This window comes from Limulus polyphemus, unplaced genomic scaffold, assembly GCF_000517525.1.
Source record: "Limulus polyphemus unplaced genomic scaffold, Limulus_polyphemus-2.1.2 Scaffold239, whole genome shotgun sequence".
NCBI lineage: Eukaryota > Metazoa > Arthropoda > Merostomata > Xiphosura > Limulidae > Limulus > Limulus polyphemus.
In genome coordinates, this window is record NW_013665849.1 from 197,301 (window position 1) to 217,880 (window position 20,580).

The 20,580-nt window shown below is 29.4% G+C and overlaps 2 protein-coding genes across 2 annotated transcripts in view; one reads left to right on the forward strand and one right to left on the reverse strand.

Annotated features, from left to right (window-relative positions):
• LOC106478663 (eukaryotic translation initiation factor 4E-binding protein 1-like) overlaps positions 1-3,420 on the forward strand; it is an 8,361-nt gene extending 4,941 nt beyond the window's left edge. Inside the window, exon 3 of the mRNA XM_013939218.2 lies at positions 1,758-3,420. Within this exon, the coding sequence (XP_013794672.1) occupies positions 1,758-1,795 (38 nt within the window). The 3' untranslated portion in view covers positions 1,796-3,420. The remainder of the gene's footprint in view (positions 1-1,757) is intronic.
• A 522-nt stretch (positions 3,421-3,942) lies between these two features.
• LOC106478657 (transmembrane 9 superfamily member 3-like) overlaps positions 3,943-20,580 on the reverse strand; it is a 44,207-nt gene continuing 27,569 nt past the window's right edge. The window contains exons 7-13 of the mRNA XM_013939212.2: positions 19,960-20,054; positions 17,203-17,333; positions 14,588-14,796; positions 10,568-10,714; positions 8,398-8,481; positions 6,203-6,279; positions 3,943-5,568 (exon numbers count right to left, since the gene is read on the reverse strand). Coding sequence (XP_013794666.1) covers positions 5,501-5,568; positions 6,203-6,279; positions 8,398-8,481; positions 10,568-10,714; positions 14,588-14,796; positions 17,203-17,333; positions 19,960-20,054 — 811 coding nt within the window. The 3' untranslated portion in view covers positions 3,943-5,500. The remainder of the gene's footprint in view (positions 5,569-6,202; positions 6,280-8,397; positions 8,482-10,567; positions 10,715-14,587; positions 14,797-17,202; positions 17,334-19,959; positions 20,055-20,580) is intronic.

Below are 20,580 nucleotides of genomic sequence, written 5' to 3' on the forward strand. Positions count from 1 at the left end.
TGAAATTATGAACATTGCTCAACATCATGAAAATTAAACCTTATTTTCAATAAGCAATCCTGAAAAATATTTGGGGGTGCTTAACTTTTTTCCAGGTGTATATAATGATCTTTAAATTTTATTCTCTTGCTTTTAGCAAAAGTAAAAAAATTAAAAAAAAAGCAAATATATGGAGGTTTTTAGCTAATAATTGACAGTTTTCTTCAACTTGTAACTGCAAAGAATACCATCCTCTGCTAATGTTAGGTCTCAGGACTACTGCTTGTTGATATAAAGACCCTACAAGTGATATTGATTAGTAAGTTTGATCTTTTTTTTTTAACTATAAGAAAACTACAATTATTTATGTTTTTCATTGAAAATTAAAAAAAAAAGTGAAGGAACTGTGATTTTTGTAAGTAAATGTTTTGGAATTCTTCTTAGAAAATGTGAAATTATTACCTAATAACATTTCTAAAGTTTCAGCCTTAGAAGTTGTGTGAAGACACCTTACTAAGGTTGCAAAATATTTCTATAGATTAAACCCAAAATAAATAAAAGTTATTGAAATTATTGTTTCAGATTTTTAAATAATTACACAGGCCTGCAAGTTTAAACTTTATAAAAGTTGTTTTGGTTTTAATAATAGATTTTCCATGACTCAGCTACGCAGATTTTGAAAATAATATTTTTTTCTATCATGTAAGGATTTTTTTATAAATTGATAAGAAAAAACTCTTTACTTATATCAAATTTTTATTTCATTTACCACAATGAACATTTGTTATTATTATGTTTGTTAACAACAATACAAATTGAACAAAAGGGAAGAACATTGATGTTAAATGAATATGCATCCTCATTCATACTGAATTTTTTTTTGTGTGAAATCTACATCTTTTAGTCTAAAAACTCTGTGTTGTGGTCTTTCTTTTATGTATTGCATTATGACGTTTTGTGAAAAATCTGTACGTGATGAAGAAAAATGGATATTGTTTTCGAATTTAACGAACCTGTAGAACATGTAAACATTTCAAGACATTGCAGGCCTGTGTTATTAGTTTTAAGAACCACATTCACAACTCATTTATTACAAAAGTTAGATAAGTTACTATGCTGGGCAATTTTATTTATTACTTAAGTTTGTAATTAAGCACAAAGCTACACAATGGGCTATCTGTGTTCTGCCCACCACAGGTATCAAAACCTAGTTTCTGGTGTTGTAAGTCCACAGATATACTGCTTATTACCCATGAGCAGTACCTACATTGATTAGTGTCACATAATCTAATCAAGTAATCAAAACATTGCTATTATGTTTGTTGTTGAGCTAAAACTATATAATTGGCTATATGTGCTCTGCAAATTTTAGCCTCATAACTATTTTTTGCTTCAAATGTGTTTAATTTTAGTGATATCAAGATCTTATGTTGGATTCCCATTGCGACCAGATTTGCTTGCCTTGTCAATATGTGTTATGCTAAAGCTGCTAAGGCTATCTGACACTCTCACTAGCTTGGAACTGCTGACCATAGTGAAAGCAATTAATTTGCAGCACCTTCCAGTTAACTTTTTTTTTTTTACTAGTACTAACTGATTAATTGGGCTGTCAGTTAATCAATTAGTACTAATTACCCAGCACATATTTATATATACATTGAATTTTTGAACAATGCATATATATATGATACTTTCTGGAGTTTTTATTTTATATAGCAATTGTTTTTTAAGTTTTAGAAACTATAAAATATAAGTATTCATAATTTTCTATCTTTCAGAAAACCAGGAAGAGCCACAGTTCCAGATGGACATCTGAACAATTTCAAAACTGTCAGCTTGGTACGAGATGGCTTAGCGATGGAACACTGGTTAATAGATGCTTCAGTTGTCTAAAGCATCATCTGTGGTAATACTAATTGACATGTTTCTCCCTTCTGTCCTTAGCAGAGGGAGCTGTTAACTAAATTTTTTATCTCTATGTAGCAGAAGGTCAAAAAAGGAATTTTATGTTTCTTTTACAGGTGCATCTCTGATTATATTAAGCCCTCATGCTGTTACATATTAGATGTTTACTTTTTTTATCATCTTTATTTGATTGTGTTGAGAAATTTTTCCCTGTTCCATTGCTTGAGGCACATAATGACATTCAGAAGGTTTTCAGTAAATTATGTTGTGTTCAGTTAACAGTTTTCAAAGTACATACATCTGAACTTGAAGTAATCAAGCTGAACAAGGTTTTTAATGTTGACCAAGTTTTTCTTGCATTGCAAGTTATCTTAATGTGACTAGTCTTGTTTAAGTTCCCATGATATCTCTTTCCAACAGTTTCACAAGTTTTCAAAGTCTGCATACCTATGTAGAAGTAAAGAACATGTATTAAAGGTCATATTCTAAGAAAAGGCAACAAGGATTTAGAATAAAGTGTGACACAACTTTAAAAAAATAAAAGATGTTTGAAATTATTACTGACTTCATTAAGCATTCATATGAATTGGATTATCCAGTAGATTAAATCTTTCCTCACTTGCATAATTACTTTTAAATACAGATTGTTTTAACTAAATTTAATTTGTTTTTATTAATGAATTCTATTGATCCAAACATCCTAAAACAACTATTCCTTGTAAAGGAAGAAACATAATATTATTACAAGGGGATCAAAAATGTCCATATGGAAAATTCACATAACTAACCAGCTTTAATACCAGTATTACAGAGTTTATAGTGATATAAAAACATGTACAACTTCAATTCGGGTTTCATATGCACATAAGGCAGTGTATGATTAAAAAAAAAAAACTGACTTCAGTTCTGACTATACATTGTAGTCCAGTCAAATTAAGTTGTGTACAGGGTGTCCCAGAAGTCTGGACCCGTAGGGAAAATATACATTATAATATTAAAGTTAAACGAACACATTTCTAACGTCAGTTGTACATATTTCAGGAAAGAAAATACTCCAATGACACAGTATAACAATAATTGATATTTGTATGGCTGTTAATGGCATTCAATTTGAATAATAAATAAATTAAGAATACATCGTGTATTTTTCCCAATGGGTTCAGACTACTGGGACATCCTGTATGTTACACCACTCCCCCACCCTGCTTATGATTTTAGAGTATTTAGTTGGTATACAATATTCTTACAATAATTTTATGTCAAAACCATTTTCAGAGGCCTTGCAGAAAGCAAAAGCAATATGTTCTCTGAATCATAAAACTATTTCTTTGCTTTTACTTACACAAAGCATGCTTAAATGATATAATAATTTGTTTGGTAAAAAAACTACAGTAGCTTATGAAATAAAAAGTACTGATAGGAAGCCAGCATTTCATTACATACAACCAATTTATTTCTGAACGTTTATTGGTAACAGTGGCAATCTTAACAGGGTAAAGATCTGGTACTAACTGGTAATACATGTTTAAACATCATGTTGAAGGGAAAAAAATGTGATGATATAAATGCAATTAAATCTGGCATGAAATATTAGGACTAAAAGTTAAAAAAAAATTAAGTTGATAAAAGTAAACTATTATCCGTACAGTTAGGGGTAACCTGTATGTTTCACAACAAGTTATCTTTTTCAACTGTAGAAACAATAACCTTGTTTTTGATAATATAAATTGCCTGAAATGTAAATTAATTACAATTTTTATTGCAAATATAAGTAATGTGTGCTCTAATAAATATTTACTACAACAGTTTTACTGAAAATAGAAATATTCATTCATTTGAATGGTTTGTGTATTCTCAACTTTTAACTAGTTTTGCTTATTCACACACCACTGCTAAAGTGTTTGAGACTTTTTGCTTTATTTATAACTCAGGTTTTCTTCACCTTGCTTTTGGATAAGTTGTAGACATATTAATTAATAAAACACACACCAGACCTGCAGAGAAGTGAAGTTTCACCTTATGTCATCTCTGTCATATCAACGGCAATGTTTCATGATATAATGTTTATCATGGTACATGTTTTATTACTAATATTGATCTCATTTTACAGATTTTTTATCATATATAATGCAACAAGTGGATTAGATAGAATTGGAATGCTAAATTTACCTCCATAGTCTTAATTTTTTAAAACTTAAAATAGGCATGTATATAAGTAAAAAGATACTTTAAGCTAATTCCCACACAAAACCAGATCTTTGTGCCAGCTGAAATGAGTTGTAATACATAAAAAATGCAGGTCTTAGTTAATCATGGTATAGATTTCAATAAGAGAATAAATCGCTTTCACATTATATCTTGTAAGTTTTTTATTTTTTATTTCTTTAAAATAATCATTAAAAAAAGGCTAGGGAGAAAAATTTAATGTTTAATTTAAATGCAAACTCGCATACTTTCTGCAAAAAATCAAATCATAACATATTAAGATGAGAAGTACTAATATACTACAGTTTTTAAAATGGTTTCATTAATGATCTTAAACCGATCACTTATAAAAACATTACACTACATGAAACTTTGAAAATAAGAGGAAATTTTTCTGTATAAATGTACCTCAATTTTGCTGAAAAAGCTTTTCTGGTTACATTAGATTTAAAATTCTAAGAAATGAAAATGATGAGACTATTCTTAATATTTGTAATTTACAACAAAACAGAATCAACCACACTAAAATAACTTTGTGTGTCTATGGTAATACATCCCTCCAAAGGGATACACATACTCTAGTGAGAAATGTTTCTACAACATAACTTTCAGCACTTTATTTAAACAACAATGAAATTCCTTATATATATTTACTAAATATATATATATGAATAAGTGTGTATGAAACAGAAGTAAATTTGTATTTTTTGAATTCCTTAGTTTTATATATTCTGATTTTACATTTCCTCATACAAAGAAAGCAAAACCTATTTTGACATAAAATGAAACTTTTTTTTTTCTATTAAGATAGTAAGTGTTATGCAGCAAGAAAAAAATATTAATTCAATAATGTAATGTTTTTATGTACACCATTACAGATACATCTTAATTTCAATAAAAGTATAATAATGTTAATAGAAGCAGAGCTTCACACAAACTTTAGAAGAACAATTTTGACGTTAATTTGAAACGTGAATTATTTCCTTTCAATACAATTCTATATGCTATTATCTTTCATGCTATTAATGCATTTTTATACTATCCTAAACAAATAATCTATGTGAATTACCTTTAAGTAACTTAATATGAATCTTTTAAGTTTAACCATTTAAGATGATATTTTTTCTTCTAATAATAAGCAAGAGAAATGTGTGTTCATAATATAAAGGGATAATTTTCATTGAAATGAGACTTTGTGTAACCACGTTGACTATCATAGTTTTGGGAAGCTTGTATATGTTTCACAACTCATTTTCTGGCTAAATTTGGAATGTGCCAACAGTGTCTTTTCTTACAGAACTGTGATGCAATCCCGCTGACCTCATGCTGTGAATAATGCTAAGCTCTTCTAAACTTGCACTCTCACAGAATAGTACAAAGTTTTCCCAACACCAGCTTTTGTACAGAAAATTCAGTCAATTTTTACAGTAGAATAGATCTTATGGACAAATGTGCTGGTCCCAATGTAACCAAAGGTGCCTGTAAAGAAAAAGAAAAAACAAAGTGATTTTTTTTTGTATAACGTAAACTTACATAAAGTTACAAATAAATTTTAGAATGACTGAACAAAGTACTTTAAGTTAAATGTTAAAGCAGCAGTATTTTATAAAATACTAACTTATTATGAACAAACGATATTCGTTTCAGGTATTTTTTTATGGTTTCATAATTATATCAGCTTTTATAAGCAGAATTTTATAACTGGATTAGATATGTGACAGTATTGTGTGTCCAACTAAAACATTGTAGATTAAATAATTTAACTGGCAAAAAGTAACTTTTGAATAATCTAAGACACTGACAACCTTAAATGAGAACCAACTTTCGTGTAACATTTACAGTAGCACATATAATACAATCCAAGCACTAACCAATTTATAAAAAAAAAGTACCTTTCTCCAGTAACATTGTCAATTCACTTTTCCAGAAATACAATCACACAAAAATAGTCTTAAAAAAATAAATGATGCAAGAACTGGTTTATTTCGATACAATGTGGCTTTATTGTCTGATTAAAAGAGTGCACATTACTGTATCTGAAAATTAATTATTTTCCTAAAGAAAATATAAAATAAAGAATGTGCCAAATAGCATTTGAAATGAAGAATCTTACCACAAAGAATTCCAAGAGCTATGCTAAACAAAGCCATATAGCCAAAATAGAAAACGGACTGAAAAAGGCCATACATTCTAGAAAAAAAAGAAAAAGTTTTTCATTCATTTTGATTGAAGGCATATGAAACATAAAAATTCTAATCCATTCTTCTCTAACAAATTTTATATAGTTTGCTGTTTATAATGACCTTACGATGTCAACTTTGTCTGTTGAAATCTTGGTGTTTGAATAAAATTTCAGCTAGAGAATACTGCTTTTATGTCTATTTTATAATTGGAAATTCTGGTTCTATTTGTTTTGCCAGTGAGGAAGCCAGTAGTACAGGGATTATATTCTCCATGTAAAGTTAAGACGGCTTAATCTGCTATGTGATCATTAGCCGGATCAACTATATGTCTACTTCCATCCCTATCTTGTTTGGTTCCTTTTTTTTTCAAGTTCAGCAGCCAGCCCTACATAGCTTTTGTATTTAGTGATAAATTTTTCTTAATACTTGTTTGTTAACTTTTTTTATAAGATGGCATACATGGGTTACTAGGTTATAGTGTGTATTCTAAAGCATTATAAATTTTGCATAGAATAATAATAAAATAGGTAGTCAAAGATTGTGAAGACTGTTTAACTCTATCAAATGATGATAAAATTATAGTTACTGCTAGAACTAGGTAAGCACTAGGCCTATTGAAGAAAGATGATGATGAATAAAAATAAGAAATCTCAGTTTTGGCTGTTGCCAGTTTTTGTCTTTGGGATACTCTGGATAGCTGAAAAGCAGCATATACACCAGAGATAGAGCGACTATGCCAAGTAATCCTTCATATCTAGCTTATGACCTGTATGTGTACTGATCTTTTTTACTCCTTTACTTCATACATACATACATAACATAGGGGGTTGGCTTCCCATATCTGTTTATCACCATTTTATGTTTACTAAGTTAAACTGTATTCATACGATACTTTTTAAGCACATTTTTAATATGACTAATATAAAGTTGGCACCATTACTCCTCCTCAAAAATTTGTATCATTTTTTACAATAGAATTTTATTTTTATAATAATTGGTTTAATGCATTGCTACAGTATCTACAAAGTGTAAAGTTTTATATCAAGCATCAATATAAAATAGACACAAGGAATTTACAGGATAAATTTCTTGCAAATCTTCAATTAAGTAAGATCGCAACTCTATTTAGAAATTAACCAAGAAATATGCATTAGCTGCTTTTCCTAACACTTTAAAATATTTCTTAATAGTAAGTACATTACTCTAAAGCACCCAATCTTCTTAAAAGAAAGTAACACGAGCACTAAATTTCAACTGAAAATTAATTTGGAAGGGTTTACTATCTAAATTCTACTGTTTATTCACAAGTTTACATGTGATAATCATGCAGATAACTCCACTACAAAGCTGATTACAGTCACATTTATAACATAGGATTTCTTTAGCAATCTTTATTTTGGCTTTTCAATCTGGAAAACCTTGCCACTGAAATGTTTTATAATGTTCTTAGTGGACTTAATATTTTTGTATAGATCAAATTATAATCCAATGTTCTATGTCTTAAATAGTACAAGTGGATTTCAACCATTTTGTTCAATTACGTTATTTCTCCATTTAACTGTTTCTAAGCATTACTTTTTTTTCAATCACTCAAATTAAACAATAAGTTCAAATTACAATATCATAAAGCAGCATTAAAGACTAATCTGTCAGTAAATATGTATTAATGTTACAATACTTATTTATATCAAAGCCACAATATCTTTATACAACATAAAAGTTACTGTTAGCAATAATACTTTTTTACACTATCTTAAGAGTCTTGAGAATGTGACTAAACAATAAGTTCAAATTACAATTTCATAAAGCAGCATTAAAAACTGTTACAACTATTAAGTGTTCTTTTGTCATCTTACTTGTATGAAAAATAACACCTATGATTCCTAAAGCTATAATGCTGCATGACAGTAATAGGTGAAATGGACAACAATTAACTGAATTAATCATGTGAAAATAGAACTTTAATTTTAATGGGGAAGTTAAATCACCTTGAAGTTACTACTATTTGTGCAATTAAACATCTCATTAGGGGTACATTTAAGAACAGCATTATACCCACTACATAAGTAAATATAAAATTCAATATTTTTTATATAATTTTATGGGCAGATTAATGGCTACCTACTTAGTTTTAAAAAAGAAGTAATATAAGGAATACAAGTACACATAGCCAGCTGTGGAAGCACCAGCCAAGAAGCTAGTCCATTGCCTGAAAGAAAAGATCAAAAATGCACTCAGTCTTTCATGAAATATTTATAAATTAAGAAGTACATGAATAAATAAAGGGCCTTGCATATTTATATTGTGCCCAAAACTCAAGTTTAGTAAATGAATTTTTCCTTACCATGTTTGTTGTGAACACGTAAAGAACTGAAATAGACATTTCATGGATAGTTTTTCTTGCTCATGTCTCACAGTTTTGACTGCAAATGCATATGTTAAGGTTTGAAATATTGGCAACAATACGAATAAAATCCAACAAAAAAAAACCAGCATACTAGGACTAGAAATGCTTTTTTTTCTCACTCTATAACTGGACAAAAACAGATTTCCAGTACGATGAATATATATACTAGCATTTCAATAAAAAAATGTACTGGCTGAAGAACACCACTGATGAGACTTAACATTCTGATTTATTACCAGAGATCATTATAGCAACTAAGTAACAACAGTAGCTGAAGTGTTATCTCAGTCATGTAGTACACAAAAGATTATACACATCTCTTACAAGAAGCACTCTCGGTAAGCAATGGCATAATTAACAGTACAACATTTATGGCTAATATACGGACTGGTATCAACATCTTAAACAAACTTATGTGTGTGTGTATGTTGTGCTCTGCCACTGAGTACAGACAGTAGTGTACAAGAACAATATGAAAAGTTCATACAGTTTTTACTATAAACTTGTACTGACTTGGAAAAAAAAAAGAAAGGGAAGTAACGCTAAAAACAGTTTCTGTTCTACTGTCATGTTTTATCACACTTGTTTTCCTAAGAAGAATAGCAGTTACAAATAATACAACTAAATGCTTTATATATGAATGATATAAACAGCATTTACTCCAAAATGTTTGGTTGTGTAAATTGAGAGACATGGTGAACACTGAAATTGAGCAAGGATTTTGCCTATGACAATTAAAATGATGAACACTGATATTGATAATAGATCTTGCCTATGACAATTAAAATGATGAACACTGATATTGAAAATAGATCTTGCCTATGACAATTAAAATGGTGAACACTGATATTGAGAAAGGATTTTGCCTATGACAATTAAAATGGTGAACACCAATATCAAGAAAGGATCTTGCCTATGACAATTAAAATGGTGGACATTGATATTAAGAAAGGATCTTGCTTATGACAATTAAAGTGCAAATGAACTTTTATTACACTAGGAACCAGAATAACTCAGTTTGAGTGATGTAAATACTTACTGCTATGTTCCATTATACTTGTTTTAATCAGAAATAGATCACATTTGGTATTATAAACCATACAGTTTAAATTTATAGCTATTTCTAAAGTTTATTCATGATCAAAATAGAATAGACTAATTTAATTATTTACTTATGATTAAGACATTTCTTAAGCTTTTTCTATCTGATACTTTTAATGTTCAACAGATTTTATGTTTATACTGTACTTTGCCAATATACGTTTAAGCTAGAACAACTCTTCCCAAGCTGTTCTCAGTTCTAACAAATCCTAAAATCTTAATTATTTTTTCTTCTTTTGATCTTGCTCTATAGAATATAAATGTTTCATGATGCTAGTATAGTACAATGATCACAAAAAAATAACTTGAGTTAACTGAGTACTTACAAAAAGTACACCTTTTTTTCTTTTTCAGAGTTAAACTGGGAATTGATTTTCTAGTGAATATATTTCCAGTTTAGCCCTAGTGGAGGAAGTTTACTTTTCAATAGTGCTTGTGCTGTTATTAGGTTTATATTTTACCTACTACACTCTGTAGGATATTGCATGCAATAAACATGTTTTTATAAACACGTTTAGATGCTAAATTACTATAAACTTCTTCTTTAATTTGAATTAATCATAAAATAATTTTGACTGAATTTAAATTTTTCAATAAGAATTGGAAAAAGCGTCCACACACCATTAAAACCTTAAGTAGATAAATAAATACCTTATAAGTTATTTATATAAATGAATAATCACCTTACAAGTCTGATGGTGTAATTATATAAACTCAACAACAACAACAAAAATACAGAATTTATTTTTTCACATTTTCAAACAAGTCAGAATGGAACATCACTTACCATCTGTAATCTTCAGCATTGAGAAGGAAATAAATACAGACTATGGTGACACATACAGTGACAACTGCCAGGATCAAAAACACAAGCAGCATGAACCCATACACATAATAAATCTTGTAGGCCCAGAATGAAGTGAATATAAAGTACCTGAAATCACACAAGTTTCACATGATATTAGTTACAAGAGAACTGTCAAACTGACTTACCCAATTTGTAATACTACACCAAGACATATGAAAATTAAGATAATTTTTGTACTTTATAATTATATTATCATTAGTGAAGAATACAACAAATTTTAAGTTAGGTAAATGTGATGTGACATCTTATACATACATATATTGCTGTAATAGGTTTAACATCATGATATGGTTTATTTTTCAAAACAAAATGTTAGTAATAAGTTAAAATGAAATTAGTATATGTATCAATCTGTATTAGTGGATATTGCTGCAAAGTGTGTGTTATTTGAAGAACATTTCATAATTATAGTAAAAAAAATAGAGAAATGAATTTGATAAACAGTTTGGGATAAATATTATAGTCATACTTGTAAACAATATAAACTATGACTACAGCATTACATATGAAATATGGAACTTACCTTGTTGTGTAAATTACAAGGTGATGGAGTATATATGGTTTAAAAAGGTACAGGTATAAAGTTCAGAAACGAACAGAGTGAAAATATATATTATAGAGGGGAAAAAATAAAATTTATAAAGATGAACTAATGGATTGCAAAAAAATGAGTTTTTAAAAGTTCCAGATCTATCAAAAAAAAAAAAACGTTTCTTTATAAGATAACAAATTCTCAGTGCAGAAGTAATAACATGTACATATATATATATATAAAATACAATCTGAAATAGTATAAATTTAAACAAACATAAATTACAATATTTGAAAATCATTAATAAAACTTTAAAAAAATCAAAATATTTTAAATGTAATAAAAACCATTAAAATTCAATACTTCTTCTGCAGCAGTTAGAAACTACAAAATAATACATTTTTATCCAAGTATATTCAAAAACACCTCTTCAAAAATTTTCTGCTAGGTATTCTGTATTTAGTTACTACCCTTGTGAACAAGATGTAAAAGTCATAAACTTGTGTTAATCCTTGGCTCAAGGTAAGGTTACTTGACACAGTGGTCATTCTAGAGAGCTTATAATTGTTTCTGGATTCATACACTTGATCAAGACAAAATTCTAGAATGTAATTATCTATTTCCAGGATATGTTTAATACCATCTCTTTACAAGCAAGACACTCAAATTTACTGAGTTTTCTTCATAATTATAAAAAAAATGAATTGCAAAAAAGGCTAGAAGTTAGTAACAGGACAACATGCATATGTTCCATCACGCTACATCCAATGTAACATTATTAAAAAAAAAAATTTATTTAAAAATAAATGTTTAATATGAACTTCTATTGCGCATTAAATTACCTTCCAAGAATTTTAAGACCTGGAAACGGAATTTGAAAATTTTATGATCTTCCAGGACTTGTACAAACCCTATTTCTTAGATAAGGTTCTGTACTGTCTCTCGATTGCATATCCAAGTGCAGAGATTTGTACATGTTCCTATAAATTAGCAATTAATCTTCCCTTGAATATGTATTGTATTGAAAATAATTATGGAAACAGTGAATAAAGTAGATATAAAATAGAAATACTGTGGGAATATTACTCTCTACTGTATGAAAATGAACTCTACCAGAGTACATTCAAGTGCTGATAGTTTACAGTGAGTGGCTGTCAACCAACCAATCAGGCAGTGCCACACCAGCATAATGTGTATAAAAGCACAGGTGGGCATAGCATTCCCAGAAGCAGAGTGGTAAATCCACTCATAGTAACAGGACAGAAATGTTACATGATGTGTGGAAAAATCACAGTTTTGGCTGGTGAGGGCTACTTACTCTATGCAATAAAATGATATGAAATTTTATACTTCAGAAGGAGGTATATGGTAATCCTCAAGAAGGTACATAAAAATAGTACTGTTGATCACAGAAAAGTGAAGTTAAGTAACACAGGGTGTTCTACTTACAGAACATATGACAATCCAGTAATGATCTTTCCATGGTTTAGTTGTAAGTACAGATATGAATCCTACAATAATTTGAAAAAAATTTGTTTGTCCTCTAACTTCTTCTAGGCTTTTGCATTTGGACCTGTCAAATATGATTTAATCAACTAGGAATGATTTGGGATGTGTCACGAAGTTATTGTTCTTTTAAAATGCAAAGATTTCAGAGCTCCAGTGATGGCTAAGTATAGATCAGTCAATGGGGATGGTCACTAGGGGTATTGATTCCTCCAGTTACTTCTTTCATAACATGGGGTATACATACAGTATAAGTATGTTCAATCATTACTGACATATTTAGGACAAAAATAGAAATGCTATTTATATTCATAGCTGGTAAAACATTAATTCTACAATTGCATTTTGTTTTCAAATTCCATCAATCATTTGAGAGACTTCTTTTTCATGCATTGATTATAGATACTTTCAAGAAAGATACACTTATATTAAGTGAGATATTTTTGAGTCACAGGCTACTTATTGCTTTTCGATAAAAAAAATTAAATAGCAAATAAAATGTTACTTAAATAATCAAACCCAGTGGACACAAATAAATTTTCTTTTTATGTACTTTCAACCTTTACATTTGCCACTGCCTTATTTTGGAAAAAAACAAACACATTTTTATATTCATAATTGTTAAAAATGTGGTTTTCAAATCTCATCAATTATTTGAGGGATTTAATATTCATTGATATAAACACCTCATAACAACACCTATTAACAGTGTGTGCTTTATTATATATATACAACTTGCTATGAGCATGAAATAGAGAATACAAAACTATTTTTTTAAACTAAGTACTATTAACCATCATATACAAATCAAATGCATCTCTCAATGAAATTATTCTAAATGGAGATATCCTCTCTATGTACATAGCAATACAGTGCCTTCCTACCAACCCAGGCAGGTTTCTGCATACATAGCCACAAACCCCAGTAAAGATGTAGCCACAGATAAAATGACACAATGACCCTTCTCTATAAAATCAATAAAAGAATCATAAATAATTTGTTAACTTTCATAAACCTCTCACGTGGCATCATGCAGGTACATCTGCTAGTGTTACGAACACATTGGTTATAAATTTGAGTTGTATCCACCAATATGCTCACTAAACCTATATATCCATACCCTATGTCTTTTCATATGAGAATATTCCTGTAGTTTTAAAACATATATAAAAAAAAACATGATCACAAATGAAAACATAGTCAAAAGAAACTTCTAAAAAATGCCAGATTTGTCGCTTGATCCCAAGTTTCGTAAACTTCACATCAGAATCCTTTGTTCTTCACTACGTGAAATATACACAAGAACGTTTTCTATCCAATCATGCTTAACCATTGGTTCCATCTTATTTAGAGACTATGATTTATTAGTTACTGTCCAAACCACTTAGTGTGTTATTATAAAAGGCTCTCAAGACATCTTTCTAGAAAATAATCATTAAACTAAAAGTAATGTGTTAAATAAAACCTTGAATATAAGGAATGGCAGAGTCTGGATTTAGTATAAACATATACTTTGGGATGGGCAGACAAATTCAAACATTTAAAAAAATTTTCTTTGAAAATTACACTTCATAAATTTTACAAAGTTACAAAATAAGAGTTACAATTACAATTTTTATTTAAACTGTAAAGTTTGATGTCTAAGTGTGCCCTTGATACTGGTCATCTTAATCAAATATTAATTGAAAATTTTAATATTTAATGTTGTTTTAATTGGAAAAAGTTGATATATGTTTAAAAACCATAATTCATACAAATGTTTTTCGTACATCAATAATATTGGATTTTCAAGTCGAAGCACACCATTTAAGTTACAAAAACAAGCTATTGTATAGCTTTTCCAGCATAAGTTAGAAAAATAATGAACAGAACTTAAAAATGCCTTGTGATGCTGAACTCACATTTCAATAAAAATTGAACCAAATGGCAGGACACCTCCAAGAAGGATAATAACCAATGGTTCCATAAACCATTTCTTCTCTGGGATAGGCCTTGGCACAGCATTTATACGACAAGGGTAATTGGGTTGACCAGCCAAATTTCGTCCAAGCACTGTGCCCACTAGTGTCAGGGGCAAGATCACAAATAGGCAGATACATGTTACAGCAACCTGGAATTAAATAATTATTTAACTTATAAACTTGGAATTATATGATAATGGAAATGAATCAGAGTTGAAATTATTAATGAATAAATATAACAATAATGGTAAACACAAAATGTGTATTTTTGTATATATTTTGAATTTCGCGCAAAGCTACACGAGGGCTATATGCGCTAGCCGTCCCTAATTTAGCAGTGTAAGACTAGAGGGAACGCAGCTAGTCATCACCACCCACCGCCAACTCTTGGGCTACTCTTTTACCAACGAATAGTGGGATTGACCGTCACATTATAATGCCCCCCACGGCTGAAAGGGCGAGTATGTTTGGTGAGACTGGGATTCGAACCCGAGACCCTCTGATTGCAAGTCGAGCGCCCTAACCACCTGGCCATGCTGGGTCACAGAATGTGAAGAAAAGGTATCCTACATGTATCAGTTGGTTGAACAAGTCTTTCCACTTCAGTGACAATCTTAGAAGTAATTATGTGACTAATAAAAAAAAAATTGAATACACCAGTAAGAATATTAAGAACAATCTGCTAATAAATAAATAATAAATAAAATAAGAAGTATTTATTAAAATTTCCTTAATCATTTTGCGGTCAACAATGGGCTGGTGTGGTACTGAGTACAATATTTACATATTGCATGTTTGCAAGGCTCTTTAAGAACAAGCTTTTGTCACCAAATGATTTATATAGAATTTTGTCATAGTCAAGTTGAATTATGTCAGGAAATCTGTTCTTAAAAAGAGGCTATAATAATATATACTACATTTGTAAGAAGAAACATTGAAATTAGAGTTGTATACAGAAACTTAAAAGCAATATAACTGTATGCCAGTTTTTATGTCTATAACTCTGCATCTATTTGAATAAAGAAGTTTTGATTTAGTTCAGACATGACAGACTTAAATGCCACATGATAGTTTTTGCTATTTCCAATTAAAATCAAACAGCCTTTACATCAAGTAACTATTTTATCCATTGATCAAAGTAATGTTAAATAGTGTTTTGCAATAAAAAATTATTGTACCTTGCACTTTGTCAAACATAGTAAGCTTATTCTACTCAATATAGTGTTGAGCTGACAATATGCTACAGGAAGTTACCCAACATGCACACATTGTACAGGAAAATGCAATAAAAAAATTATTTCTAGTAAACTGAACATTCCAAACAAAGGCTGACAAACTCCAACTACTAAGCGTAGCTTGTTTCTTATTGTCACTCAATAACCAGTGATTCCTCATATTCTTCAAGAGTAGCTTTAAACAAAAACACTTGTTATTTGATTGTGAATACACAACATATATATATATATAGATAGATAGATAGATAGATACACACACACTAAATTTAATATATAATTTCAAAAAACATCAAACTTAATTTTAAGGAATATATTTATAAAACTAATGAAACTACCATAGCATTTACATTTTACTACTGATCTAAAATGAGATATACAATGTAAATGTAACATAGCATGCAGCAATGTCACATCCCAATTTTATTCAGTACGCTTTCTGTTACATAGTTCTAGCATCCTTATAACTAGCAATATAATTCTAACATCTTTATTGTTCAATAAAAAAAAATGTTGAACTTCATTGGCAAAATGAAAGAGCCATTATATCAATGCTTGCACTGATACGTTAACTGTTGTCAGACAAATATAGGAATACTGACAGAATGCGATATAATTTTTAGTGAAAAGCTATGAACACAAGCCTACTGTAGTAACTGAGTAATATAATAAACACCTTCTATTCTCTGGTATCTGACCATTACTTATGCAATGATCAGTTACTTCATATAGATGAATGAAACTACAAGGAAGCACCTCAAGACTTATATCATAACACTTCAAAGGAATATACATCTTTCTCGGTTTTGCACCAACTCTTTAAACTCTAGCATATATTTAATAATTTGTTTGTAAATTAACAACAACAAGAATTTTCCATCGAAGTTTACACACTTGTTGTTCATGCTAGAACAATTTTTTGTTTTTTTCTTAGAAATTATAATTATATAAAGAAATACTTTTAAAAATCTTTAACATAAAAATGTCATAGCTGTACAAAATGTACCTGGAATGCTTAAAGACCCTCACAAAAAAGCATAAGTGAAATGTTGGGTAAAATAATAAAAAAATATTCCCTTGAAGTTGTTTGTCATCTTTCTTGAAAATGAAAAAGGTACAGTGCAAAACATTATGAATGAGTTTTACTAAGTTATTGTTACTTTACAGCTTACAAACATTTACAATAATGATACCACTTGGCTTGAAACTTGGATGTAGTTATATTTAATATAAACATTATGGAGTTTTTGTTGTTGTTGTTACAATGTTGTCTTCCTTATGATATTTACAATGATACTTCTAATAAAACATTTTCTTACAAACCATTGTTCCAAACGGTATAGCTCGAGATGCGTGATAGTATATAGCTATGAAATTGATAAGGAAGGCTGTTCCACAGATTAAGGCTGGAAGCATGAATGCACTGAACACCATTTGTTTAATCCAACGCTTTCCTAAATACAGAAAATAAAATAAAACGTTTTTCAGTTTATCTACACTAGTGTTGGAAAATTCATGTTCAAAAGGATTACATATCATCTCTTTACAATAAACGTTATACACTTCTATAAGTAATAAGATTGAATGATGATTTTTAAACTGTAGAAAGATACCTCAAACAGAATTTTCTAAATTAATATCAGTTTTTTTTGGTTAAACTTTATATTTTTATCTCTTATTTTCTCTATTGTAACACTAACTGTAGATAATGGACAGTGAAATGAAATATTGAAAAATATGAAGTAAAATTTAAAAAAATTTGTTTGACTAGAGTGGTTGCAGATTGTAACAGACAATTACAATTAATTATCCTAACAGATGTAGCTTTTTTACTGTACTTTTATCTGTCTCCAGTAATGTGGTAAACGATATATCACCCGGAGAGACAGTGAACAGCTTAGGATAAACAAAATATCTGGTTATTTCGTGTTATGTCAAACTGAGAAGGTTGCATGCATTCATTGAGAAATGATCACAATAAAATTTATTTAATTTCTTTTTTCATTTAAGTTTTTAATTCTTACATTTTAGTTACTTTTGTTAAAAAATATTGTAGCAACAAATGAAAAAAAAATATTAATAAAAAACAAGAAATTTAGCTCTTACTTTAACCTTGAAGTGTTTTGCAATTGGGTGCATTGTTTAGTAAGTCAGTTGTTTTCTCACCATGTTGGTTGTCCAAAAAATAATTCATGTAGTTTTCAAATATGTTTTTTAGACCACGGAAAATATATCAGGCAATAGAACAAAATGATTAAAAATTCTATCATTGCTCAGAGTAACATCTTTAGTCTAAACACAGCAAGCTCTCTCTCAAACTATCAGGTTTGACTGTTAAAACAATACAATCATATGATTTACATAGTTCAGAATATACTCTTTCTTTAGGTTATAAACTTGTCCAATAGCAATTTCAGAGAGAATTATAAATATATCTTGAAAGACAGATGATATGGGAAGGGGATGTCATGTGAGTTGAACAAATATAGTGGTGTATCACCAAAGCAAAATGACAAAAGATTGAAATTTCATACTCTGGCTTGTCAATATATATATGGTATGTGTTTCTAACTGGTTGAACAATCAGAGAACCTTATAAAGTAAGAGAAAAAAATCTACAAATGAGAAGTCAGGATGCTATTGCATTAAGTGAATGAGAGAAATGCAGAGGGAGAATTTATTTAAACATTTCCTATTGAAATTAAAAATTTAGATTACTTTGAATTATAAACTATGTTTCGATGTCAAGTTTATTAACAGATTTTTAATAAAGTAGTTTACTTATATTTTGAATGTAACTTTGTATAAATTTAGATTACTTTGAATTATAAACTATGTTTTGATGTCAAGTTTATTAACAGATTTTTAATAAAGTAGTTTACTTAAATTTTGAATGTAACTCTGTATAAAGGTCGTGACATGCACACTTTGACTCACTCAGATCTATAGGGTTATTACTACTGTAATTGCTCCTTGAGTTTCCAATGTATGGATTTATCAACTTCCATTTATATTTTTATTTACTTTTCTTGTATTCTGCAAGTTTGTATGTCATTCATTTCAACAAAAGATATACATTTCATGTTTTCAAGCCAATATAAGTAATTGAATTTACTGCTATTTCTAAACTTTCAAAAATAAGAAATCAAAATGTGTTAATATTCATTAACAATGTTGCTAATTCAACATTTGTTTTATTTATTTATAATTTGTTTCAATTATAGTTCCCCTGTGGGACAGTAGTAAGTTTAAAGACTTACAATCCTAAAATCTGAGATCTGATTCCACGTGGTGGACTGAGCAGACAGCTCAAAGTGACTTTGCTCTAAAACAAAGTTTCAAATATAAGGCTTGTCTATGATGAAATAGTAGATGTAATGTTTGTTGTCTTTAGAATTTTTGTACAAAGGTACACAAAGGTCTATCTGCACATAGCTTTTCCTGGTTTTTAACTGACAGACTACAGGAAAAGTAGCTAATCAACAGCAACCATTGATCAACTCATGGGCCACTCCTGTCTGATCGATAAGTCACAAAGTGGGATTCGACTGTCAGTCATATGGCACGCCCACAGGACCCAAACCACTGGTGGGTTTCCACAGCAACAGGCTACAAACCATTAAACTGTGATTTCAAAGACTGAGCATGTTTCCCAGCATAATAACAGATGAAATCATTCTTGTAATACATGGCTTAAGTTAAAGGTCATTTTTCTGAAAGAAAGAATTTCTGACACTAAAAAAATCTGGAAACAAATACACTTTGTAAAAATAATTAAAAATTTATGCATTCCATTTCTGGTAAACTGGTACTTATGATAATTTGAATAAAAAAATAATATAACAACAATGATTTTAAATGAGTTATGTAGTAATGAATTGAGAAGCTTAATATTCTCTGCAATACCTGTTAAGTACTATATTCGAAAGTTAATTTTTAAGAACTTATTCTCTACTCTATATTTCTTTGAAACAGAAGACTATATCATTTGCTGTTTAAGCTTCTAAAAGTTCAGGTATATCAACTTTAATACAGATTTTTCCTAAATGGTTAAAAGAAAAATTAACAATGAAATTTTACCTTGCATGCGAGAATACAAGCTGCCACCAAAGTACCCATTCACAGGAGATGTAGCAGCATACACAAATATTGATGTGCTTAGCAGGGATCCTCTCCTGGTAAAAAACAAAAAAAGTAATATTAATGACCATTACAAAAAACACTGTTAACCCTATTGCCATGGGTATCCTTTACTGCGCATGACACAAAGTTTTAGTGTCATACATTCAAAATTTTAGTAAACTAATTTTTGTTTATGTTATACCAATCAGAATAGCATAAAATCTTAGCTAATAATCCATATTTTAATAGTATACAAGTTTTAAGTTTTTAATTCTACAAGGCAATATTTAAAAAATTCTGAATTTCCACTAGTGTGACCCACATGACACATTTTCTCTTGATATATCATCATCCATATTTTATCCACCACCCTTCAAAAAAGTATGCAATTAAACGTAAATTACTCTCTATAAAATCATTATTGCTCAGACAAATCATAATTTTTATAGCCTTCAGTTTTGTTTGGTTACAGAGCTATCGATCAGAAAATCAGCCCCCTCCTGCCACGCCCTCTCTTTCAGAATTCATTGATAGTTCTTTCTTATGTTTCATTATATATGACCTATAACCAATAGAAAG